Source organism: Nelumbo lutea, chromosome 8, assembly GCF_056320005.1.
Source record: "Nelumbo lutea isolate HS-2025 chromosome 8, American lotus-T2T, whole genome shotgun sequence".
Lineage (NCBI taxonomy): Eukaryota > Viridiplantae > Streptophyta > Magnoliopsida > Proteales > Nelumbonaceae > Nelumbo > Nelumbo lutea.
The window spans coordinates 14463504-14490696 of NC_142691.1; the positions used below are offsets into that span (position 1 = coordinate 14463504).

The following is a 27193-nucleotide window of genomic DNA, read 5'->3' on the forward strand; positions in this document are numbered from 1 at the left end:
GCTGACGTGGCTTATCATAATTGGTCCAACATTCGAGCCGACTGTACAGGATTCGAAGTCTCTCCGTAGTCGTGAAACTACCTTGACGTGTTATCCTACGTGTCTGTTTCAATTGCCTTGATGCTTCAAAAAAGAAACAAAAATAACAAGATCTGAACTCCATTTCACTTCATCCAATGAAAAGCCGACACGCTGGAATAATAGAACCTCTCATATCCTCTTCACGTTCACAATATCACGATCTCCCGCTTTATGGGCATTTCCGTCATTTGAAACATGCGGAGAGAAGGAAACGTCGCAGACTCGCAGTCCTGCAGAGGAGATCTTCGGTTCCCCGTAATCGACCGTACATCGTTCTTTCTTTTCTATTAAAATTTTAATTAATATTTCTTCCGTGGTAGGTTCGAACATGGATTCCGTACTCACAAGACAGTGCTCACTCCGTCATCACGCCATTTGAAACTGTGCATTGAGAATATCTCGCATTAAAAAACATGTAAGTACGGAAATATTCCCAATGCACATTTAGAAGTGGCGGTGTGACTACCGATCTCGGTAGTCCCGTATCCTTTACCTTTAAAGCGCGAGGTGCTTTTCAAAGGCGTGATGTATAGAATGTTAACGAGCTAAGGAGATTTGGTACTCCACGCAGATCCTGGTCGTACATCTATACATTCCTCAACGAGAGAGGCTAGGATGTACGGACATAAAATTTTGATGCAAAACCTACAGATATCCCACGTTCACCATAACAGTTCGTTCGTAATTATTAATTAATTAATAACTAAAATACACATCTTCGTTCCGGTGAAAAAAAGCGCGCATTCGTGATGATCTCCAATTCCTGAAAACTCTCTCACTTCTCGCATGACGCATCCCACTCTCTTCCTCGAGCCGGAATGATATTTATTCTAGGGTTTACGAAAAGCATAAGAAAAGCAAACACCATAGCTACTGCTACTGCTACTTCTAGGGTTTATATAAATCTGCAAGGCTCTATACATTGCGACATTGTCGGATAAGGATAACAATAGCAGCTTTCCTGGTTTGATCTCTCTAACGTCGTTTTTGAGTTTTGTAAAAAGTCATACTAGAGTCCCACTAGTTTCAGGGTTTCTCAGTTCGTCATTAGCTATAGAAGCAGAGTAGAACCGTCGAAGCAACTGAACTGGGTCTGACTGCCTTTCTGTAGGAAAACTTCCGGAGTTTTCAGAGTTTTCACTTTTGTAGTTGAAGGTTTCCGGAATTGTAAGTGTTTTTAAGGGTTAGAATTCAGAATCTTTGGATATCGGTAGTAACGTTTCTGGGGTTTAGGATTCAGAATCTATCATTGATCATTATGACTCTGTCTTTGGCTGATGAGGCTTTGGAGAAGACTTCTGGCTCTTCTCGCCCCACTCGCGCTTGCTATGTTCCTCCTCATCTCAGAAACAAGAGTTTTTCCACACCCGTATCATCTCAGATTCCCTCCTCTAATGAAACTTTACCTGGTTCTCAATTGAACCATTCCGGGAGTAGAGAATCTAGAAGGTCAGGGAGGTGTAGATGGGGGGACCGCTGGAGGGGAGGAGGCCATGAGACAAACCCATTTGATGTTGCTGATAAATTTGCTGATTTGGAGGTTTCCCAGGACGAGACCGGTGGTGGTGGAATTAACTTTGATGCTTACGAAGACATTCCTGTTGAGACAAGTGGCTCTAATGTGCCCCCGCCGGTTAACACGTTTGCCGAGATCGATCTCGGGGATGCATTGAGTGAGAACATTCGGAGATGTAAATATGTCAAACCGACCCCCGTTCAACGCCACGCAATTCCCATTGCCGTTGCCGGGCGGGACCTGATGGCTTGTGCGCAGACAGGGTCGGGAAAGACGGCAGCATTTTGTTTCCCCATCATTAGTGGGATCATGAGGAACTGGATGCAGCAGCCGATGCCACCGCATGGAGCACGGACAGCCTGCCCTCTTGCTCTTGTTCTCTCCCCAACCAGAGAGTTATCTTGTCAGGTGCATTGTCCGATAACTATTTGATTTTGGAATTGTTTCACTTTAGAGAATATTTCTTGAAGTATCCGATTCGAAATTGTGATTGTATAGATACACGAGGAGGCCAAGAAGTTCTCTTATCAGACAGGGGTGAGGGTTGTTGTTGCCTATGGAGGAGCTCCAGTGTTTCAGCAGGTCTTCTTGCTTCTGTCAATTTCAAAGTCTTTCCATTCTTGTTTAGTTGCCTTGTTTCAATAATCTGTATTCTCTTGTTTGTGTGGATGAAAATGTTTGGCATTAACATGCATTGAGTAAAGCATTTACTTGTGCTGCTTGACAGGCTTAGACTGCTATTAACACTACCTCATAAATTACACTTGTTTATTTCAACTTTTTGAATATTCATAATAAACATTCTATTGCATTTGCATATTTAATCATCAGAGGAAGAAAACGAAAAGGAACTAACCAATAAGGTTATTGGATCTTATATTTGTTTATCATTTATTTTTATTTGTCATTTTGGAGTGAACTCGGGGCATGCATCTCTTTGGTCTGTTTGGGAGGGCTTTTAGGCAGCGGCTTCCGGCTTTGTCAGGTGGGCCTTACATGGACAACCTTTAAACTATGTTTGATGAAAAACCAGGAAAGCCCAACTACATTGTCATTCAGCCAAAAAAGTGGCTCTCCTGTGAAGGAAGTACAGCTCAATCTTCTGCCCTTCCAAAGTGATCCTAAATAGATATTAGCAAATATAAAGGCATGCAATTACCAGCTGAATCCATTGGAGGTCTAAATCTTGATTGTTTTGTAGTTTATTATAAAGCCATTCTTTTGATAGAATATAGATTATTTATTATTTTGAGTTATTTCTCTTTGTGGATGTCTCTTTAGATAAAGATCACACAGGGCAAATTTATTTTATGGTTTTGCGAAATGTCAATCCCCTGTTTCTTGTCCCCTCTGTTCTTGATTGCCAACCCCTTGTTGCAAATTCCTTGTTTATCTTGAGTTATTACCGCTTGAGTCTTTTTTCTCCATATGCATTTTTTTGGTAATGAGCTTGTCTTTGGATAAACATGCAAATCATTGAGACTATAGACACAGAATTTGTTCTTCTGATCCTTGGTTTTTAATTTTATAGTTGCGTGATTTGGAAAAGGGTGTTGATATCCTAGTTGCTACTCCCGGACGCTTGGTGGATTTGATTGAGCGAACAAAGGTTTCACTTAGAATGATAAAGTATTTTGCTTTGGATGAAGCTGATCGAATGTTGGACATGGGTTTTGAGCCCCAGATCCGTCGGATTGTTGAGCAGATGGACATGCCTCCACCAGGTGTCAGGCAGACAATGCTATTTAGTGCCACCTTTCCAAATGAGATACAGGTCTGTTGCTTTATCGTATCCTTTTCTTTCTGGAAAGAAGCCACTAGACTTTTTGTTGGTAAAGCATATGTTTGTCTACATTTTGGTTAAGCATTTGGCTGATGTAGAATTCAAGATGCGTGTAGGCATTTGATCGTGATCTTCTGAGGTTGAAATAGCTATTACATTTTGCAATCTGCACACTATGCATACTACCATTAGCTAACCAGTGACCTTAGTGCTTCTTGTTGTATCATTATGCTGTCATTACAATTATTCTATTCAATTTTCTTGACCTATGTGTGCCTAATTAATTTCTTATATACTTCGCAGAGATTAGCCTTTGATTTTCTTTCAAATTACATTTTCCTGGCTGTTGGAAGGGTTGGTTCAAGCACTGACCTAATTTCTCAAAGAGTTGAATTTGTTCAAGAAAAGGACAAGAGAAGCTATCTATTGGATCTTCTTCATGCCCAAAGTGTAAATGGAACCCATGGAAAGGTATAGTGATCTTCCCTTCTGAAATTGCATTGCCTGTAATGAACTGGTTTTTGTATGTGGGCACCTTCCTGCACTTTTGCCATTATTTTCTTCAATAGATGATTGGGGAAAATGTCTTCTCTTGTTAGAGATATAATCTATAAAATACAAAACATTTTTCTTCTTTGGTAATAATTACTATATTATCTGTTTTGCAGCAAACATTAACATTAGTTTTTGTTGAGACAAAGAAAGGAGCAGACTCGTTAGAATATTGGCTTTCTACAAATGGTTTCCTTGCAACAGCAATACATGGTGACAAAGTGCAAGTGGTTAGTAGAACTATCCATCTTTCACTGTCTGTCTGTCATATGCTTGCATTCAATGTCCTTTATGCTTTGCAACCTCAACTATTGTAGAAGCTTTCTGTCACCAGTGTGATGAATTTATTTTTCTTTCTTGTTGTAATTTCTGGGGGAGATGGGTTTAGGGGTTAGAGTAATTTAACAATGGACATGACGTTGAACAGAATGGAATGGTAAAACCGATTCATGTTGCTGACCCCATATAGTTGTGATAAGGCTTGGATGATGATGATGAGTTGGAGCTATAATGTTGCATAGATTTTTAACATTTTGTAAAGCTCTGGGCTGTTTTTTATTTGTAGCTTTCTGTTAAGAAATTGGGTTTTTGAGAACTATGAGGGATAAAAATGGTTTATTTTGCTTTATGATTTGATTGCACATCATAATAGAAAATGACTTCATGATTAGAACAACTTTGAAGTGTTATAATTGCTTTAAATCTGAATTCTGTTTTTATTTACTGACATGTAATGGAACCATTTCAAAAGATGAATTTTTATGCTCTCAGTTTTTGAGAATAGAAGGATTTAGATGGCATTGGTGCAATCCATGTGGTTTCCTAATGAACAAACATTTAATACTCAGACATGATTAGGCTACTTCCCCTCATAATACTTGGCAACCATATCATATATGGATAACATTTACTATTGGTCAGTGTGCTCCAATTTTTTCAATAATACAACTACATGCTACTTTGCATATTAGTTGCATTTATATGTTAATAAGTTTTATACCTGGTTATAAAATGTTGAGCCTTGAGTTACTTATATGGGTGTTTTGGCTTTTCTTAGATTGGTTTTTTTAATGCAAGCTATTTCTTGTCTTGTCCATTTTAGGAGCGGGAAAAGGCCCTGAGATCCTTCAAGTGTGGGCATACTCCAATTTTGGTAGCAACAGATGTGGCTGCACGAGGTTTAGACATTCCTCACGTTTCTCACGTAATCAACTTTGACTTGCCAAAAGACATAGATGATTATGTTCACCGAATAGGAAGGACGGGCCGTGCTGGTAAGTCTGGCCTGGCAACAGCCTTCTTTAATGAAGGGAATCGGTCCATAGCAAAGGCACTGTCCGAACTCATGCAGGAAGCACATCAGGAGGTCCCTGCCTGGCTCAGTCAATATGCTGAGAGGCAAAGCGAGAGGTCATCATTTTATGGTGGGGGTGGAAGGAGTTGCAAGTATGGTAGTGGTAGGTTTGGAGGCCATGATTACCGGAGGGATGCCCCTCCAAGGGGTGGGAACTGTTACTACTATTCTTATAGGTCTGGGCCTGGTGGAGCTGGTGATGCTCTTCCAAGGGGTGGGAAATGTTACTACAATTCTTATAGTTTTGGACCTGGTGATGCTGGTGATGGTCCCTATTCGACCACTTCTCATGTGTATGGATTCAACCATGATCCTGTTGTGGCTAGTGGTTGGGACTAATGCCCCTTCCTCTCTCTTGACAATCTTTTCTAAAATTTCTATAATAGATTTAGTATATGACACATACAGTCCTCTAAGCGGTATTCCTCTCATGACAGTGGTGTGAATATTTTTAAGCAGTATATTAGGATATGACATGTAGTCCTTAAAGCAGTATCCTTCCTATGACAGTTTTGTTTTATGTCATTTCTTTAAGCAGTATATTAGGATATGGTAGGGGCATGGTATACTATACAGATACACAGTAGTTGATTACAGGATGAACAGAGAGATGAAAATGGTGATCTTTATGGAAACCACTGGGTTGTGGCTTTTTTATGTGGCATTTTTTTGTCTATTCTCTATAGTTGCCAACTGTTGTACTCAGACCAAAATGCTGCTTCTTTTGGAGTTGGCAATACGACAGTTCTTGTCTTCGCTGTTCATACTTGTGCCATTAGCTGGTTGTAGTCAAGACTAGTTGAGATTTTGTAAAACTTCAGTATATATGTTTTCCTGGCTATTTTTTGGCAAATTCAAGTCGACTTTTAGTTTGTTTTGCTTTTTTATTTTGTTACCTTTTTCAATGTATCCCCTGTTCATCTCATTTGAACATGCTCCATCTGGTTAATGGGAGCAGTTCACAAATGAAGAATTCGGGTGATGGTATAAAACTTTTAGGCTGTATTTGGTTTGAAAGAATTCCCTACCCTTTCCCTTCCTTTACCAACCTATTCTTTCAAAACCAAATGCAACCTTATTTTCTATATCGATTTGTAATGGCAAGTATTCTCTAAGCTCAATTTAGAAAGTGTAAAAATATAAATATGTACAGTACAAATACATTACAAAATCATGCAATTTTTACACTCTACAAATTTGTATTTGTACTCTTTCGAAAGTAAGTCATAGTTTCAATTTGGAAGGAGTATATGTAGAATTGTAGAGTGCAAAGCCTTGTATTTATACTGTCTCCTTCCGAACTGGGTCTTAAGAATTTAAATAATGATTGATACCGAACTGCACATGCATCCAGAACTTGGCAAACTGATCATTTACTGCTTGTGTTGAATACCAAATAAAATCTGGACTTTTGTTGGCCTATTCTATGGACTATTCACCTTGAGAGTCGTCGGATGCGTGAACCCGTCGATGAGGAGACATCTCCGCCTCACAATGCCTCATGGTACATCTTCTCTATGTATTCGGAACTTTTTCTGATATCATCGGTTCTGATATTATCATTGGAAAATGTTTTGAATACACTGGGCAGATTTGAATTCCCCAATGAGAGGTGATCATGTCGGTTGGGTGACAGTGAAGATACATTAACAGGCCTTTGATCGTTAACTGAAGTGGCCGGTTGAACCGGACACAAAATATGACAAAAGTTCGAACTTTGTCACTCGTCCCTCCCATTTTTTGTTTCTTTCCCATCGAACTCTACTCCACAAGCATCGGCGTGCTCAATCAACATCGGTGTCAGTCAAATTGTAAGCCACCAGCGGACAGAGGGCTTTCATTTGGCAGTACGTTCACACGGGTGTGGATTGAAGTTATTGCGACAGAGAAATCTTGAAGTTGGCTTCATGTTAATTGCTTACCTCGGAATGTTGTAGTCTTTACCTTCCCACTTCCACTTCTCGTACTCAAAATCTGCTCGCCCGTTCCTTCGGCAGCTCACTTGGTCGCTCAGGAATGGGCACTGGGTTGCTTCATAAAGTGGTTTTTCGTCTGGGACGTAAACCCATTGGCCTCTGAACATGTTGCAATACTTCTGTTCGATGTGATGACTTTGATTCATCTGTTGAGCATTTTTATAATCAATTCTGATGTTGGGCATCAAGAACTCTTCCTCAGTATTGTGGGTTTCATTGCGATGAAACCCGGACGACGATGGAACTTCTGTTGCTGTGGTGGTTGTTTCTGATGAAGTCTCTATTGCCTCCAAGAGATGCAAATATAGGGACAGTAGTGTGTTTGTGAGTGTAAAACTAGGCTGTAAAACCTTATATTTTGTATTATTTTATATATATATACACTGTATATATTTGCATTTATACTCTTTCCAAATTGAGCCTTAAGAAAAAGCAGAACTTCCTTATGCGTTGGGGACATTTTTTACCTGTTTGTTCTGCCTATTACCTTATTTTTCAGATCATATCCTTTCATGATCTATGCCATTGCGCTTGAAGCCGAACTCGATAGTGGTAACTTGTTATTATAATTTATAAATTCCAACAGCATATTTCGGCCCTAGTTCCACCTTGGTTCTGCATGTTGCCCATGTAGGATTATGATTATTTTGAATTAGGACGTGTTTTATTGAGCAGGCGGTGGAAAGAACATCAAGAACTCCTTTTAAGTAAATTCAACTGTTGTGTATTTGCTTTCTTATTCAAGTAAATTCAATTGTATTAAATTCATAAAGTTTTATTTCCTTTCTCAGCTTGCTTGTCATTAGTGGCTTGACTTAGAGGATTAGTTTAGCTTAAATTATGAGCTTCCTTCATCATCACCTGAATCACTGTTGTGAACTAGGATTCTATTTTATCATCAATTAAATCATCGTTATCGTTTTAGTGTCATATTAAATTGGCTTAATTAAGAGGTTATTCTATAACATGGATGAATTGGTCCTTATAGACAGGTTATGCGACTTATTTGATTCCATGCATTTTACTTACATTTTATGAAATGATTTATACAGTCTATCATAAATGAATAATTTTTATACTTTACTTCCAAATTAAATTGGAAAATGCATTGTTAAATTTATATTAACAAAATTAGGAACAAAATAATTTAAAATAGAGTAAAAATAATTATTTTATTGGTAAAAACATTAGGAAATTAATATTCAAGACTAAAATTAAACATAATTCTTGTAATTTAAAAAATTATTGAACTATTTAAAACTAGAAAAATAAAAAATATAAAAAACATAATTCTTTCATTGTGATGGAGCACAACAGTGGAGGAAAAGAGCTATCTTTGAATGGTAAAAGGATGTAGGGCAAAAAAGGAGAGGTGTGATGTACCGTATCAGTAGAAAGTTGTAAAATGGGTATTGAACAAGTGCAACTTTATATGGGAAAATTCATGTTGAAGAGAAATTGAACTATAGATGGGGCTGATCCACAATATATTATAGACCAGTCTTGTTCACACTACACTAAATACACAATAATCCATGAGATAAACACAATTTTGAACACCTCATAAAAGTCTCACATTGTATAGGTAGAACTGTATAAGTTAGGGGCGAGTTAGTCTGATTGGATTCGTCGGGGTTCTGAGAAAAAGATAAGACTATACACAAGCATTACCCAGTGAATTTTCAACAAGCATTACTCTTTTATTTACTTATTTATGCTATTATTTATACTTTCTACCTTGACCGTAGAAGTAAAGGCCAAAGGATTAAGGTTGGATAAAGCTCAAAATAGCACAACGTATTGATGCATAGACGTTCATTCATGGGTTTGATTTTTTCATTAGGGTGAGCAAGAAAAATCGAACTGAAAATTCGTTTAGTCGCCGAATTGGTCGGTTTAGTATTTTAAAAAATCAAAGATACCAGTTCGATTCTGGTTAATCAAATCGACTAGTATACATATATTTATATATTTTATGTATATTTACACATATTTTATATTTTTATATATTATAAATTAATAAATATGCATTATATATAAATATATATTTATAATATATAATATATTATTTATTATTGAAAATATAATATTATATATACATTTCTAGTGTTTTATTATATATTTATAATATATATTGTAAATAATAAAAACTGACAAACCGATGAATCAAACCAATGGTTAATCGATCGGCTTCGATTCAGTTTCAGTTACCAGTTTTCCAAAAACCGATAACCCTAATTCAATTTAAAAAATAAGCCAACCAAACCATGAACACCCCCTATTTTTCATACAAACATGAGCCAATAATTGGCCGAATTGAGTTATGTTGTGGTGTCATAAACTGTTGTATTTGAATAAAATTTAGGATTTGTAATTTTAAGTCCCAATAGCACGATACCCCAAATTTACAAAATGGTTTGGGGCTTAGAAGTGTTTTGGTTTGAGATTGTAAAATTTTTAAGGAGAAAATAAACTATGCTGTGGAAAGGCATGATGCCAGAAGTGCTTTGACCAATAAATTGGATGACATATTTTTCGGCTTAATTTTGTTTGTGACGGCCCAAAGCTCCAAACCAAAATCTTATCCAAACATAACATAAGTGACTATTAGGTAAGTGTTGAATCTCCCGTCATTTTTCCTAAAACCGTAGAAATAGAGAGATACATTTCTCTTGGTTCTGGTTGTTGCATTATTCTGTTCTTCTCAATTCTACTTGGGCTTGGCCTTACAACAAATGGGCCAAACACCAAATACATATAGCATCTCGGGCTGAGAAGGTGGTATTTTGGGTTAACCCAGGGTGGGCTGGGTTAGACTGGTCCGACCCAAAATGTAACCCTAAATCATAAAAATGCACGAGACATAATGGAGTTTTAATATCTTGAGCCCGGTCCGGTCCGGTACATCGTGGTTTAATTCGAAGACGATGTCAAGAAACCCTAGCGAGGGGATAGGGAGAGAAAACGAATTCCCTCCTTATCGAGCACAAAGAGGAAAGAGAAAGTGTGAGGGTACAAAGTTTCCCGCTATTTAAGTGAAGCTAAGGTAAAGGTTTGACCTTTTTTACTCAATTACTCTTCTAATCTGTATCCGTCTCGCAATTTCTTCTGTTCTATTTGTCTCTCTGATCCCTTAAAATTTTTTTTTCTTCTATCAGAAAAGAAGAGCCTTAGGGTTAGGTTTTTTCTTCTTCTATTTTTTACGATGGAGGAGGTCACAGAAGGAGTGAATAACCTGGCAATCTCCGATTCGCACAAAAAGAACCGCATTCAAGTCTCTAACACGAAGAAGCCCCTCTTCTTCTACGTCAACCTCGCGAAGGTAAAACCTACTCGGTCTGAATCTCTTGTTGATTGTGTTTTAGTTTTAGAATCTCTCCTCTTCAGCGTTCCTGTGTCTTTTGTTCACTAGTTCATTGGTTGTCTCCGTTTCAGATCACTTAATCAGTTGTTCTTTGTTTTGTTTGAAATTTAACTCAGAAATTGTGTTCGATGCCTTCCAGTTTGTTTTTAGGGAGTTGCAAGTTTTGAGTTTTGACGGTTGTCTTTGTTCTTCCACTCTATCACCGTGTCCAATATTACCAGTAGTGGTTTTGGAATTCTTGGTTCCGATTGTATATTTTTGTTTTGGTTTTCGTTGTTTTGGGTTTGGATTACGTATTATGTGCGTTATTTTTTTTTTGACGCCGGGTCAAGGTTTCGGTATATAAATCTGGAACTTCCAGAAGTTGTTTCATATGTTGTTTTTATAGAACAGAGTATGATGACCATCCTTTTGCCATCAGTATCTTGTTCTGTAGAAATTTACCATCGGTGCCAATCTAATTATTACGGTTTGTCTTTATTTTTGTTTCCGCAGAGGTACATGCAGCAACACAATGAGGTGGAGCTTTCCGCCCTCGGGATGGGTATAATCCCTTTCTCCCTGCATCTTGTTCAACTTTTATTTTGTTTTTGATATTTTCTCATCCCTCTTGTTGATACAGCCACTTGTTTGTGCTGTTTGGGTACAATTTATGCTCTGGATGATTTTGATGTATACATGTATGAGGTGGGGATGTTAGTTTGATCGGTGAACAATGCTTTTGTTGTAACTATTATCAAATAACGTCATGACTTTCTACTTTAGGTTGCATTAAATTGGCATAGAATGGTTTATATCATGAAAGTTGGAAGACATTGTCCTTGTCCAAACATTTTCATTTTTTGTCTAAAGTAGTGAATTAATGCCCTTGTTGGTTCTCCCCTTGGACATTTTGCCCATATTTGGTCACTAGGTTCTAACTTATGACATGGAAGAGATCATTAAAAACTTAACCGTTAGCGTTAGCTGTTTAATGGGTGTTATCAGCCCTGTTCACACGTAGGATCCCCCAAGAACTGTCTATCTGCGTTGGTTTTATTCTTTGTTATTAGGTTTATAACCTTCTTTAAAATGTAGTATGAGAATGTAAACTCTCCAAATGGGGTTGCTTGGATTGGGCTTAGAAGAGGCCTTAGGTAGGGATTAATAACCTTCTTTTTTGTGGGACCTGTTTGCTGCTCTAGATGTGGTTTGAATTTGATCTACTGCCTCTTGAGGATTTCTTCTCTTGTGCATTGTACTTCAGCGTTCTGAGACATTTTCCTTTTCAGCTGTCCCATTCATCATGAAGGTCTGGAGTAAGCCAGTTCCTCCTAAGATTCAGGTTCTCTGTTGAGGTTTGCTTGGTAAGATTAAAATGTTTGGTATGCTTCAAAAAGGAGGCCTAAAAGCTTTCTTTCACCCCATTCGTGTCCTGTTCCATTCCACTGGCGAGACTATATCCATTTACTTGTCTCTTATTTGTGCCTTTCATTTAGGTATGTTTCTATTCTCTATTTCGTTTCAGGTGGGTTCCACCCTTAGAAGCTGTTAATCTGTTTATGGTCAGTTTGGGATCAAGGAATAATAGACTGTATACATGGTAGTGTAAAACCTTGGAATGTTTAATGGAAAGAATTATGTTGATGGATGACCTTATTAGAGGGTGGGATGTAACAGCAGCCTCGTCCACTTTGAAAGTGACTGCAATAATTATGAGCGCCCTCCAGCTGTAACAGAATATAACACAACTTTGATGGGAGTGCCTATTGGCAATCTGGTCCTTGAGGTAAGGGGGGTCTTCCGGGGTGGATTGTGATCCATAGTGGCACTTAAATCATGTTCTTTAGGGGTTGGAGACTCCTTGACGTCCAAAGTCTCATCTCTCCTACAAGGATTAAATGTTAAAGGTATCTAAGCCAGATCAAGGGGACCTTATGCTGGTAGTGGATTGCATGATTAATAACAGTCAGGTGTTTTGGGTGTCCAAATAGGTAATCAAGGAAATTATAAAGTTAGCAAGAAAGGTTGAGGCCTCATTTAGATGGGTTAATTGGACCTTCAAATTCTTTGGCCGGCACTTTTGTGAATCAGGTGCATCTAGGGAGCAACTTTATTGGGTCTATTTGTACTCATACAATGATATTGGGGCCTAGATCTCTTTGAGAGCTGTGTATTACTACTTAATACTTTACTGTTCTAAATTAATACAAATATTCAGTTAGCAATAAAAATGTTTTAACTTTTAAGGACATTCTTTTGACAATTTTTTTACTAATGACTATTTCTGTTCTTACTGGTGGTTAATGCAAACCTGGATTTAAGTCTCTTGGAGGCAATTGGTTGTTTTCCATTTTAGTTTCTTATGTATTATGACTATGCCTGGAAGATTGTATGGTTGCTTCTGTCATCTATGCCTTTGGCCCTGCATCACTTGCTCTGCTTATTCCTTTTGGAATCATTTTGATTTATTTGTATCACCTTGTCCATATGTTAAGAAAAAGGAAAAGAATGACTTGAACTTATGCTTGTTATGGTGATTCGACATTGAGAGTTTATGTCAGTTGCCTGCTTCATAAATTCCAATAGAGTTAATGATTTATTGCTTGTCTTTGGAATTTCATCCAAAAAATTGAAGGGCTTGTTTTTCTCCCTGTTTTATCCTGGTTCTTTGGTCTTTGGCTGTTTTCACCAGAAGAAAAAAAATCAGTTCTTTGTTTATAAAGAAATGCAGCTTTACTATTTTAAGTCTAGAGTTCCTTTTTTCCTTTTTCTCGAAGCCTTGAATTTGTTAATGCATTTATGACTTCTAATACCACTAGTGCTGCATGGACTTTTCTAAGTGGATGTGTCTGCATCAGACATGTGTTGGATTTTGACACTCAGATTCTTGAGGGAACTTCTACATAATATTTCTTTTTTCTTATCTCCTAGTTTATTTTACAATAAATTAATAGCTAATGTACAAGATGAATGCAATTTTTTGTATCAAATATAGAAAATTCTTTTATTTTTTTAATTTATTTTAATCATATATTTGTGTTATATAACTGTTATTGAAATATTTTAATCATATATTTGTATGCCTTGATCATACAAACATTAGTGTTTGAAGTTTTTGCTACTGTTCTTATCTGTTACATGTCAGCTTATCCCTTCTGGATTTATTTACCATAGAGATGTTATAGGCATTTCATTATTGGTTTTGCCTTTTATTAGGTTGACGTGAGATTTGGGGCAAATGCACAGACTGCTGACTGTTGGGACTGTCAGCAAGCCCCAAAATAGATTGTTAATAGTACTATGAAATATTGGCCTTGGGTTCCTCAATCTATCATTTTCACTCTTGGGTTTCTCTTTTTCAGTAGACCATCTATTTCAAGCCTTGTCATGGAGTGAAAAATAGTTGTAAATCCATTCACTTTGAGTTGGCTAATGGCATGTATATGACTGGAAGGTCATTCGTAGAAGTAGTAAGAAATGGTTTAAGCACTAATAATTTAACAGTGGATACGACTTAAAATAGTATGAATTGGTGAAACATGATTCATGCATCCAAATCCCATGAGCTGGTACCTTGTTTGTTGTCCATTATATGATTATGTGACTGGATGGTTTAGACTAGTGGTACCCTGTTTGTTGTCCATGTTTGTTTATTTTAACTGCATTTAGCTGGAAAATTTGAATGAAAGGGCTATCAACTTAAAGTTTTCTTTTGATTTGTTTGTGTATTTTTGTGTTCCTGCAGCCATTGCAACAGTAGTCACTATTGCTGAGATCCTGAAAAATAATGGACTGGCTGTTGAAAAGAGTGAGACTTAAATCTTTTACCTTCTACTGTTTTAATAAGCAGGCATTGGATTGTTAAAATTTGAGTTTCTATGAAATCTAAACATATGCAGAGATCACAACATCAACCGTTGATATGAAGGATGAATCCAGGGGGCGACCCATCCAAAAGGCAAAGGTAAGAAGTTTAGGGGTTCACATGTCTGATGTATTTTAGTTGTCCACCTGAAGTCCCATATATCTTTAAGACACTTGTGTTAATGTATGATGCTGTGTTTAGATTGAGATATTACTGGCGAAGACTGAGAACTTTGATGACTTGATGGCTGCTGCTGCTGAAGAGAGGGATATAGCTGATGGTGAGGAGCAGAGCTGATGGGCAGATGCTCACTTTGTTTGGGTTTGTTGTCCTTCAATGTGCTGATACTGGTAAATGTGCTTTTAACGATCAGTTTACTTGACTGAGTGTCTGAACGACGATGGTCATTTGATGAGTAGCAGTAAGAAGAGTTTGGTAGATGTGATAATAGTGGTGGGTTCTTCTGTAGAAACGAGATTCGTACATTACTTGCCTATTCAAAATTCGATTTTGTTATTTTTGTCATTCTTTTAGCTTATTTTGTTTGAAGGATACAATTTTGTCTTTAGTGTTTTAATTTGTGGATCTGCCTATTTTGAGGCAGAATTAGGATTTGATATAGATGAGATGGTTTCCGTTTCCCCCTTGGTTTTGGATGCATATGAAAGCGGGGTAAAGGATGATGCATTAGGCTTTGTATCAACCCGAGTTACAGTCTTGTTGAAGAGAGCAGTTCCCGTTGTCCTTTTATTGATTTTCTAATATTTTTAAAATTTGGCTCACGAACCATAACTTTCAACATAAAACCAATCAATGCTCATCTTCTGTGTACTTGGTCGTGTAGCCTGTTGTCATTTTTGGCTGAAGGCTTGTGTTTTGGATTCAATGTGTCATGGCCTAGTAGTCTACTATAAACTATTTTTTTTCAGTCCACAGCCCAAAACTGATTTAACGCAAATTGATTGGGATGTATCCAGGTTTCTGATAACCTGCCGAAGGTGGGTGCACTCATTCAAGTAGCCTAGGTAATAATCTATATGGTTAAATTTGGGGGTGTATTTGGTTTACCAACGGATGAAATTTTAATTGTACATGGGCATGAGCGATTTATTGGTTGTCGATTGTCGGGATCCAATCAAATGAGGGGCCGATCCACGTTGAATCTAATTAAGTATACCGATTGATTGAGATTAATGTCTAACCCCTATCGGGTTCCAATTCAAATTTGGACAAACGGATACTGCAACCTCAGGGAGCATAAAAATTACAGTAGAAAAAAGGACTTCTTACAGTAACAGAGGTGCCTGTTTTTGGCTACCTATAAAAAAGGAGTAAAGATCTCCTATTATTGACAAGTATATACTCGGAATAAACTAATTTAAGGGAAAAAATGTACTCTTCTATGTTCCTCTTTCTTCAAGTATATACAGTGGCAAATCTAACTATAGAGATTGGGGGAAGAGTTAACATGAGACTCAGAATCAGAAAAAAGTAATGACTCGGTTATACACTTGACTCGTTTAACGAGGTAAGAATGAATTTTACATTTTTTTTGCACACAATTGATGACTGTTACCGAGTCTGGTTATACACTTAGATTTTCTCCTCTTTGCAGTTAAAAACTCATTGTTCACAGGTGCATTTTAACTGCAAGGAGATAAGTCCTTAAGATAAGGAATGCCAAATGCAGCCTTATTTAAGGTTCAAAATAATATATATTTTCTTTCTCTCGTTTTTTTGGTAAGGTTAGAATGTTCTCGTCAAGTTTAAGCAAATGGTATAGCGGTTGAGGATAGGCGTATTTGCTCGACCAACCTCATCCCAGCGCCCTTTAAACATGCTGCACAATTACCACCGTTTGTGAAACTGGACCCACCCAAGAGGGAGCTTTCAACAAGTTTCTCAACCATGTGAATGGGTCTAAAATTTTTACTTTCGCTACAAAATCTGAGGCGGCATGAGAGAGGACAATTGAGGCCAAAAAGAAAAAAAAAAAGGCAGGCTTCAAAATCGGTTCCAGTTCTCACCATAACATAGCTCATTAAATTTGGGGCTTGGGATGAATTGAATGAATCCTTTGACAAGGGAAGAAAAAACCAGATGAAAGTTGTATATTTGAATGAACCCAAAATAAATGTCATTGTATGTATGCGCTTCCTCATTTGTCCACAGAAGCATATAAAAAATAACTCAGCGTCACTTATTTCTTCAAAAAGCCTCTTCACCATTCACCAATGCCTCACCCACCTTCCTGTTTATGGACACTACACTACTATGCTTCGTGCTCATTCTCCACCAATATCCTCTTGCACGCCTCATAACACATGAATGAAATCCCAGCTGCAGGGACCAACTTCATGCAGCTTGGACCTAACCCCTTGTAAAGGCCTGGGAGCCCTTCCTTTTCTAGTATGCTAATCAGAGCATGAAGCATACTCTTGTATACCTGCCTGCCACTCACATTCCCCACCTGCATGTGCTTGCGAGCCACCTCAAGTGGGAAAGTTGCACTACTTGAGATTGCACCAGCTGCAGACCCAATAAGGAGGGTTGCAAGGTTATCGATATCCTCCCGCTTAAAAATCTTCCGGTAAGCTTTCCGTAATGTATCATATGCACAGTAATTGGTGGCAGCATATGGGATTACGCCGATTAGACTTGGGGTGAGACCTCTGTATAGCTCTGCAGGTCCCTCCTCTTGCACAATTTTCATGAAAGCATGGAGCAAGCTGTTGTACACGTCCCCCTGTAATTTTTCCAAACAGAAGAGTAAACTACCATGTAAATAAGTACAAATGAGGCATTCAATGGAGGTCCTGTTCCAAGTTTACCTACCTGTATGGTTAATCGAGTCTTGAGTAGCTCAAGAGGGTAAGTAAGCAAGGTTGAGCTAATTCCTGCACAAGCTCCCGCAACCAATGAAGCTGGGACAGGGAGTTTGGGTTGCTCCCCGGGTTTTGGTGAGAGGTGCTTTTTAACTGTATCATAAGCAAACAACTGCAAAAGGCAGGCATTCAGAAAATGGAAATATGGCATCTAGGGAGCATATATGCTATAACAGTCAACCAAATTATGCATGGGATAATTATTGAAAAAGGAAAAAAAAAAGATAGCATGCAATATATATATATATATATATATATATATATATTAATCAAACCAAGATCAATTATACTGAAATACCAAGCATTACAAATTTATCATCATGTCCAATATTTGTTCCTGAGTTTTGTTAGTCCACATATTACAGATGTAACAAAGAGAAGAGTCACCTCAAGGGGCATTCATTAAGTTTACGTCCAAGTCTTCTTATAATTTATCATTCATGTCCAAGCTTATGTACAAGTCTGGTTATGATTTTTCTTGAAGATCTTTTGTATTTAAATTTAGGTGTTTGTTGGGGATGTGCTACCCCAGGGCTTCTGTAGCACCTTTCTCTTCCAATTAACCAAAAAGAAAAAAAGAAAATCAGTTTGAAGTTTGTGTAACAAATGTAACGGTTAGCAGGTTAGGCATCAATATCAGAAGTACCCTTCCCCCCAATTGGGTTGCCTACAATCCACCAGAAAGGACCCAAAGCCTGTCCAAGAGGCAGATCAATCATTGAAATATTACAACATAAACAGACAGTAAAATAAAGGAGTTGTATTATGCAAATTTCAAAGGGTATTAATTCCCAAAAAATATGATGGGCCTGGTATTTCTCAAAATTCTTGAACAAAAGTTGATTAAATTCCACGGGATCAAATATCAGAAGTTGCAGAATCTTTTGGGCCTTCAATTTGAAAGGTTTGCTGCCAACTTATTGGCCCTCAAATCTAAGATGTTACTTTGGTAACTGTAACAGTTAATGACGGAGAAATCAATACAAGATGATCCCTGTCTAGATAAATCCAAGACTTTGACTCTGAGTTGGAAATAAGTACTACTGGATGGAGGAAAGCCATTTTTTAGGTACAAATATGGATTGATTGATTCCATCATTCACTTACTACTTTAGAAAGACAAGGTGAAAAAAGAGTGAACTGACGATGAAAATAAGGAGACAAAAGACAAAGATGAACAGCACGAGTGTTGTTGATGATAAGGCACATGTGCTTCTCTAATGATTAGGAATATTGACAATCCTTGAAACTATATGATACTTTAATCTTATTGAGTAAAATGACAAAACTTCACTAATGATCACATGGTTTCTACAGTCAGGTTAAATCTTTCTCACATGAGACCCTTGTTCTCATGCTCATACCAATGGGTTTTTTTGAAAGCCTTCTTCCTCGTAGGTTTCCATGTTTTATGGTCCCCAAAAAAACTGATCAAAATTCAGGTAGATAGATCGCAGAATTCTGCGGAAAAAAAAAACATAAATGAGTAACAACAAAAAGTGACGATTCAAATAGGTCATGCTGAAGGTTCAGTCAGCTGAGTTAGTTTGAGATAGGATTAGCTGAACACTTCAGTTGTTCAGCAGGCTGTGGAACCAATGAGAAGATTCCACATCAGTCTTAAAATACATGGGGCCCACAATCATTCAACCTTTCAGTGTGGGCCCCATGTATTTATAACTGGTTTGGAGTCTTATCATTGATTCGGTTAGTGCAGCATAAACCCAGCTAATTCAGTTAGTGCCACATAAAAGATGGAATGAACCTTTTGCTTTAACCATGCCTTTAGCATTGAACCAGGTTATCCCAAGTATCAGGTAAAAAAAATGGATGAGCTATCAAGAGAAATGAACAAGACATTAGAAGTTATCAGAATAAACCAAGAGAGGGATTTGGTAATAGAGAAGGTAATTATTTCAATGGAATGATCAAGCTTCACTGAAATTTGTAGGAATACAAGGGAAGAGAACATCAATCCATTGTAGGAATACAATGGAATGGGAGGTAACTACTTGATGTTCCTGATGAAAAGAAGATGATCCTGATTGTAAGTTTCAATTCCTGAATCCAAGACCACCTATCCTTCAGTGGTCTTTGCCATTGATTCTTCTCTGGAGATAATTAAGACTTAACTTATAATTAGCTGTTAGCAAGAGGTTGAGATCCCCCCACCCCGCCCCAGAAAAGTAAAAGCTCCCACAAGCAAATAAAAAAAATCTTTTTTGAAGAGTAAAAGTAAGAAACAGTATACAACCCAAACAGGGGTGTTTTAAGATAACACCCAAATCACAAAACACAACAGGGTTACAACAGCATGCAAGCTAACAAAGAAAAACAGGGCACCCCCACTTTAAAAAAGTGTTGAATCTTCAGGTTCAAATGCCTCGTCACATCCGTCATTGTCCTCGTGCCAGATTTTTTCTTCTTTCCGTCACAACTTCTTCTCACTCTCTTACCTCTTGCTCTTTTCAAAAGCTTCAAAAGCTCTTCTAGCAAACTCTTCACATCCCCAAAAGAAAAGCCCTAAACACTTGTCGATTCTAACCTCCCTGTCCACCAAACTATTAATCTCCACTTTATCCCCCTCCTTAACTTTATCAGCTTGTTGAGACAAATCGAATATTCTCATCAGCTTGAGTGCTTGACTTCCCTCCTTCTCATACCCTGACCCTGGCTTAACCTCTAGACCTACCTTTGCCAGGGTCAACATTACCTCCCCCACTGCAGCTTGATGGGAGGCCAGAGGCGGAGGATTTTTGGCAGGTTTAAGTATGGTAGTTACCCGTCCAATGTTGAGGTATTCACAAGGGCTTGGTGTGCACTGTCTCTCTCTCTCTCTCTCATATGGCTTGGGGTCAAGTAGAATTTTTTGGTGATTTTATTCACTTGTCAGGTGGTTTGAAGGTTGTACTTGTGATGTCATGGGAATGATTAGCTGGGGTTTGGATGTGTAGAAAGGATGGGGCTCACATTTTATTCTACAGATCCAATTAACTGAAAACAGAATTGTTTTATCACCAAACAACAGATTGAAGTCTCTAAGAAAAACTCTCCACTCTTTAAAAGTGCAATACACCAATACCTGTAATTCTCCTAGATAAAGAAAAAAAAAGTACCCCATTCTGTATCACAAGTTAGAGAGATGTTCAATTGATAAAAAATATGTTTTGCTGCTTCCCATTGTTTTTATCTATCACAGCTAAGATGAGGACAATGAAACAAATTCTATCAAAAAACAAGCTTGCTACTTCCTTCAAAGAACAAAAAGTAACAAGCTTGGTGGTTACACACCCTAGAACCTCATTTATTACCACCTGACTTACAAAGATTGAAAGGGATGCCAACAATATGATTAGAGGCTGGAGAGTTGGAAGGGATGAAGTGGCGATTACACATTTACAATTTGTAGATGACGTTATTATGTTTTGTGAAGGGAAAACTGAAGAACTCATGAACCTAAAAAGGATAGTCCATAAATTTGATAGGATCTCTAACCTAAAGATCAATTGGGGCAAGAGTTGTGTGGCAGGAGTAAACTTAGGGAGTGAAGAGGTGATTCGATTAGCTGGAATATTGGGGTGTGGGGTAGGAGATTGGCCATTACAGTATCTGGGACTACCTTTAGGAGGAAATCCTAATATGGATAGTTTTTGGTACCCAGTGATTGAGAGATTTACAAAGAGACTTGCGAATTGGAAGAGAATTTACATTTCTTTGGGAGGTAGGATAGCCTTGATAAAGTCGACGTTGGCTAACTTACCAGTGTATTTCCTATCTACCTTTAGGATACCAGTGAAAGTAGCAAACTAGCTAGAGAAGATTATGCGGGACTTCCTTTGAAACCAGGAGACACCAAAAGAGACCACCTAGTGAAGTGGGAGGTGGTTTCTAGAAGTAGAGATGAAGGGGGACTAGGAATAGGAAATCTTGGTCTAAGAAATACAGCATTATTGGGGAAATGGTTGTGGAGATTGCCTTTGGAATAGGATAGACTTTGGCATAGAGTGATTATTAGAATTCATGGATTGGCAAGCAATGGTTGGGATGCAGGAGTCAACCCAAGGGCTTCCCGGTGCTCTCCCTGGAAAGCTATTCATGGTATTTTACCTTCATTCCTTCCTTATGTCAAATTTGATGCTTGTGCAGGAAATAAGTTCTTATTTTGGGAAGATGCTTGGGTTGGAGACACTCCCCTTAATGAAAGGTTCCCTTTTATTTATTTACTCTCTAAAAATAAAAGAAAAGTGATCTCTTCGGTCTTTACTGATAACTCTTGGGACTTGGGTTTAAGGAGAGGCCTAAGGGAGTCAGAAATGACAATGGTGGATGGATTAATTAAACTTCTAGGATCAACATACCAGGATCAATCTTGTGTGGACAGTAGAATTTGGAAACCTTCCCCTTCTGCTGTATTCACTTGCTCTTCCTTTTTTGATATCCTCATTCAATCAACAAACCCTATAAGGAGCTTTCCTTCAAAGGAGATTTGGTGTCAGCCTATACCCCTAGTTCAGGCTTTTTGTTGGGAGGTGGTTATCCAAAAAACCAATACTCTAGATTTGTTGCAAAGAAAAAGGCCAAATGTTTGCCTATCACCCCATGTTTGTAGCCTCTGCTTGGGATCTAGTGAGATGATCACACACCTATTGATTTCTTGTCCATTTGTATGCTTTATTTGGACTTGGTTCTCTTCTATCTTTGGTTGTAGGTGGACACCTCCCCCAGATGTGGCAAGCCTTTTTGACCCAAGCTTTTTCAGGCAACCGAAGAGGCGTGGAAGATTAATGTGGAGAGCCACAAGAGCAGCTATCTTAGGGTCAGTTTGGGAAGAAAGGAATAATAGAATCTTTAAAGGCGTGGAGAAGTCCAAGGAGGCAATTGTAGAAAGGATAATTATTATGACTATTCATTGGTTGAAAACTTTGGATTTGTTTAAAGACTTCTCAGCTGAAGACATTTACAGGAATTGGGAAATGGTGGCTTCTACAACTTCCATGAAACCTATTATGCAGGAATTGTGGTCCCCACCAACACAACAAAGAGTGAAATTGAATTTTGATGGGAGTTCAAGAGGCAACCCGGGCCCTTCAGGTATAGGAGTTCTCAGAGATGAAAATGGCAGAATTGAATTTTGTGGCTTTGTTTTCAGGACCAATAGGAGCGGGGGACTCATTGAGAGCGGAGGTGATGGCCTTGCTTCAAGGTGTAAGATGTGCAAAACCGTTGGGGTTACACCAAATTGAGATTGAGGGAGACTCTAAATTGTTGATTGAGTGGCTGCAATCTGGTAAGTTGGGAGCCTGGATTTATAGACAGCCCATAAGGGAAATCCACAATACAACAAGGGAGATTGGTGCATGCTTCAAATGGACAAGGAGATCAGCTAATGGGCAAAGGACTGTGAGGGAGAGTATGTTCTGGGCAGTTCTGTAAGAAAGATAACTGGGGCTCAACACCTACTTGGGGGTTGACAGCTGTACTTAAATCTGGAAAGTTATTTAATGAAGTTACCATTTCCAATAAAAAAAACACTTACAAAGATTGAAGTAGAACTCACAGGGTTTGAGATGATAATCCCAGATGACAAACTAGTATTGGAAACAAATTGAGAATAAGGATCATCAGTTTCAATGCCATAGCTTAAAGTGTAATGAAGTTTAGAAAAGCAGACTGATACTTGTACAAAACTACCACCAACATTCCAATTATAACAAATACCAAAAAAACATGCAAATTTTTTTTACAGATTTTTGATAGGCTTCTTTTCAAGAGGCACTGAGCACAGTAAATGCCTACAACCAATAAACCCAGGATGGTCCATTTTGTCAAGTGTTGTTGGCACATTGCACATCATAGCATACCCAGATATAGGTTATTAAGGGAAAATCTACAAATAAAGGATCTTCGTTAGGTCCTTCCTCTGGAACAGATCATGTCAAATCAGTGCTTAAAAATACAGGAGTGTGAAGCAAGGCACCAGGACCTTTTATTAGTTTGAGGTGTAAACCTTGATGCATGAGAGTTAATCGTAATGGGTTCTCATTTTACAAGAAAGCACAAAACTAAAATGATAAAAATATAGAAACATGCACAACAGAAACATATTTTACATGGGACGAGTTTATAAATGATTGATTGATCACATAAAAAAGAAATATAAAAATATAAAAAACTTTAGAGTCGTCACATTATTATAAACCATTTAATGACCGGAAAAAAAGATTGAAATGCAAAATAAGACCTCTTAAAATGTGTTAAAGCATAGATACGAGCACAAATGCATGGATATACATATACGCATAGATTTATTAAACAGAAAAATACATATACATATGCATCTATAAGCATGCATAAGGCATTTAGGCATCTGAAGGTGGATGTGCCTTGTACTTTAAGTCATAAGCCAGAGGTAGACTCACAAGGCATTTCCCACGACCCTCAAGTCATAAGCCTTGTATACTTTGTAAGCACTGTCAGATTACATAGTGAGCTCACATATTTTTGTTTCTCATTTCACAGATGGGTTTCCATTCCTCCTGCTCTTATTCTGGAGAACATGGAAGAAGAGTAAATAAAGGATAATAGATAAACACCTCCTTATGCTAAAATATTTTCTGAAGGTTAAAAGCTTCAGAACTTAGTTGGATTTTATTTCTCGAAATGGAAACCCAACTAAAAAAATGCTAGTTAAAAAGCAATGATCAATTAATGAACCAAGGAATCTGCTCTTTAGGCAGATGAGTGGTGTGCTTAAATAAAATATGAAGTTCCTTTATCAGTAACGCCTGCTTCAGTGATTCTAAGCTACAGAAAACAAATTTAAACTTGAAGGAATAAATAATGACCTTAAAGAGAAAAAAAAAGGGTAGTTGTTGCAGGACAAACAATATTATACATGATCATACTAATGAAGGTAAAGGTATCAGGGGCTTGAGACAGGGCATGTTTTCACTTTAAATGAAACCTTGAGCATCACAAGTTCACAATGTTTTAGGCAAATGTCACATCTTGAGATAAATTGACAAGGCAGCCAACTCATTAGCAGGGGAGAAAAATGCTTAACCCATATTTTCCTTACATGAGTATATCACTTATCAAAGGGCATCGACAAAGGTGAATCAATCAACCACCAGACAGAAGTAATTCTGAATAAAAAGTGAGAACTTTTATAAGCCAAAACCAACAAAAACCAACCAATAGAAAATATCGTATCCAATAGACTCGAAGTTGGTTAAATACTCAAACAAGAAATTCATCAACGGCCATAAAAAATGTAAGAAGTCGAAACAGGGAAACACCAAAGTTTTCTATAACTTACCTCTATGGCCTTGCTCGGAGCAACTCGAATCACGTTCACAAAATTACCCCGAAACAAGCCTTTCCAACCATCATTCTTCATGATAGTATTGAACACTTCAGTTGTTGAATGTCCACTGCTCCCAACCATCAGATGCGTCCTTATCGTCTCCAAAGGGGCAACCGCCGTCCGCGAGACAGCACCGGCGATCGCTCCGCTGATCAACCGCCTCAGCGAAGGATTCCTTATCTTCAACTTAAGTTTTAGGCCACCCTTCCTCTTCTTCTTGGTTACTCCTTCCAACTCCTCCGCGGCCTCATCCGTCGCCGCCGTCTCTGGCGGAATCCCAACAATCCGCATCCCAGATTCCGGTGAAGAGACATACTTGACATATAGGTCGGTGTATGGAAGCTTCAAACCATTGTCTCTTGGCTTTGGAGAATTGGGAGAAACGCCAAATCCCATTCCCACCTGACCGACGCTTGCAAATAGGCCTCCTGGGTGAAAACAGTCGTCTTGCAGATTCCACTGTAAGCCCATTCCAGAACTCGAGAAGAACCCATTCCCTTTGCCTTCAAGACCTTGCACTCTTCTTCTTGCCATTGATATCAAGCTTGCACACGAAGACTCCTTCAGGTTTCCAGGGCACCCAAAACCATTTCTTTCATTGATTCGGATGCCTGCAGATGGGTATCAGAAAACACAATATTTCGTTTTCGGGCAGATGTGCATTCACCAAAACGCTATCTTCAGCAGATGGGTATCAGAAAAAGAAAGGGGAAGGACGTTCTTTAGGGGGGAGGGGGGGGACTGAAGAACCTGCGAATAAGTGAAGTTGAGAATATGGGCATCTAAAATATTCGATGTTCAGGCAAGAATCGAAGAGGGAGCGGATGATTCAAGAGGATTTTGAGGAAGAAAAACGAAAAAATAGATGACAACTCCTCTCACGGTCTCACCCCACGCGAGACGGGGAGAAGGGATGGTGAACACCTCTCTAATCTCTATACAATGCAAAGCTACCCCTTTGAGAATTATTCTTTTATTAGTGAACTGTGTCAGTCTATTTTTGCAAGCACTTTTTGTGAGACGGAGAACGGGGGAAGTAGGTCACTGGAGAGCGGTTATGTATATATATATATATTACCCTTTGGATTGACCATTTTAACCTAATTTGAAAGCGATTCCAATTAGATGTCTAGGGTAAAGCGTGAAAACCCACTAGATCAGACAAACGGCTGAAAAGCCTGAAATGGCTGAAATGAATTTCTTCTTAGAATAAAATTGGAAATTTGTATTAATCATTTCATCTCACTACGTTCTTAGTTAATCGACAAACTCTAACCTTGTTATTCATATATTATCTTTATATTGACGTATTAAAGTACTAAAAAAATGAAATGTCAAATTTATCTTTTATTTTAATTTAAATTTTCAAAAAAAGTACTAAAAAAATGAAATGCCAAACCATGTATGATTTGTCACTGGTCAGACGAAACGACCACTGGTACTGTTAGATACAACGTCGAATCTGACGGACTTGCATTGCGCGGCGAATTTATCAACCGACCGAGAATGCTGTCAACAATGGGACCTGGTTAACTGTTCTCTTGTACGGTCTAAACCATTTCGCTTGCATATAACATCAACCTCACTACGTCGATGAACTCGTAGCTCCCGGTGGTCACCCCATCGGAGCTGTCCCATTTCGTCTTGCAAATCCTAGCATTGTAGTCTAAATCTCACAGATAAACCATAGCCTATCGGAAGGCTTCCTTATTCAGTCTCAAGCAAGAGAATATCTCCATCGCTTTGAAGCGAGTAGAAACAAGCAGCTGCCGAAACGAATCCTCACCATCGACCATCATCGCATTCTCCAGATCCTTGATCACATCAGTCTGTTCACTGCCGAAGAAATCATGATCTAAGTCGGATTGATCCTCTCGTTGCATGACCTCAGTGCTATCTTCCAAGAAGCCATGAACGAGGTTGGAGAGACAAGGAGAGTCATCACCATTGTGTTCACTCCCGCTACTAACATAGTTGGTATTCCAGTGATCTCTCCCACATAGATAATTCCTCACCTTGTCATTGAGTGGATTGGTAACCCGCTTCGTTCAGACGGAAATTGCCATTTCTCTCCCCAAACTAGAGATATTGAGAAGAAGAGCATATCTGTAAGCATTGGCGCTAGGGGTGAGTAAAAGTAAGCACATGCTCCTGAGCATGTCTGTAACAATCACATGGTGTGACATGAGAGCAGATTATGACGGATTGTGACAGAACTCTAATGGTTGGGCAGTAATTAGTCAATTGTTAGAAGGTGCTTTACATAATATATAAACAATAAGAATAGAGTTTGTAAAGGGATAGTTTAAAAAATTTGCCCTTTCTTTTTTTTAAAAGATGAAAAAATAATTCATTCAATTCAGCACTTAGCTTTACCAAACCGCCCTAAGCAACATAGCTTGTGTTTGGTAAACCTAACCTGTCATTGTGATAGGTTGCTTTAATGATGCAAATGACATAACTATGTAC

The 27193-nt window shown here is 38.2% G+C and overlaps 3 protein-coding genes across 4 annotated transcripts; 2 read left to right on the forward strand and 1 right to left on the reverse strand.

The window, feature by feature from the left end:
* Positions 1 to 795: 795 nt before the first annotated feature.
* LOC148842900 (DEAD-box ATP-dependent RNA helicase 37-like) lies at positions 796 to 6139 on the forward strand. The gene is made up of 6 exons (XM_088956596.1): positions 796 to 2005; positions 2096 to 2179; positions 3129 to 3371; positions 3684 to 3851; positions 4049 to 4162; positions 5035 to 6139. The coding sequence occupies exons 1-6, from the start codon at positions 1340 to 1342 to the stop codon at positions 5623 to 5625; spliced, it is 1866 nt and encodes a 621-aa protein (XP_088812722.1). The 5' UTR covers positions 796 to 1339; the 3' UTR covers positions 5626 to 6139.
* A 3764-nt stretch (positions 6140 to 9903) lies between these two features.
* Positions 9904 to 14998, forward strand: LOC148842901 (uncharacterized protein At2g34160-like). 2 transcript variants are annotated; one of them, XM_088958190.1, is made up of 6 exons: positions 9904 to 10308; positions 10421 to 10584; positions 11122 to 11170; positions 14354 to 14416; positions 14508 to 14572; positions 14675 to 14998. In XM_088958190.1, the coding sequence occupies exons 2-6, from the start codon at positions 10468 to 10470 to the stop codon at positions 14768 to 14770; spliced, it is 390 nt and encodes a 129-aa protein (XP_088814316.1). In that variant the 5' UTR covers positions 9904 to 10308; positions 10421 to 10467; the 3' UTR covers positions 14771 to 14998. The 2 variants fall into 2 exon arrangements, with proteins under 2 accessions (XP_088814316.1, XP_088814317.1); XM_088958191.1 differs by having other exon boundaries at positions 10213 to 10314.
* Positions 14999 to 16558: 1560 nt separating this feature from the next.
* SHS1 (Mitochondrial substrate carrier family protein) lies at positions 16559 to 26832 on the reverse strand. The gene is made up of 3 exons (XM_088959707.1): positions 24677 to 26832; positions 17309 to 17470; positions 16559 to 17219 (listed from the first exon to the last, which is right to left on the reverse strand). The coding sequence occupies exons 1-3, from the start codon at positions 25256 to 25258 to the stop codon at positions 16746 to 16748; spliced, it is 1218 nt and encodes a 405-aa protein (XP_088815833.1). The 5' UTR covers positions 25259 to 26832; the 3' UTR covers positions 16559 to 16745.
* Between the last annotated feature and the right edge of the window lie 361 nt (positions 26833 to 27193).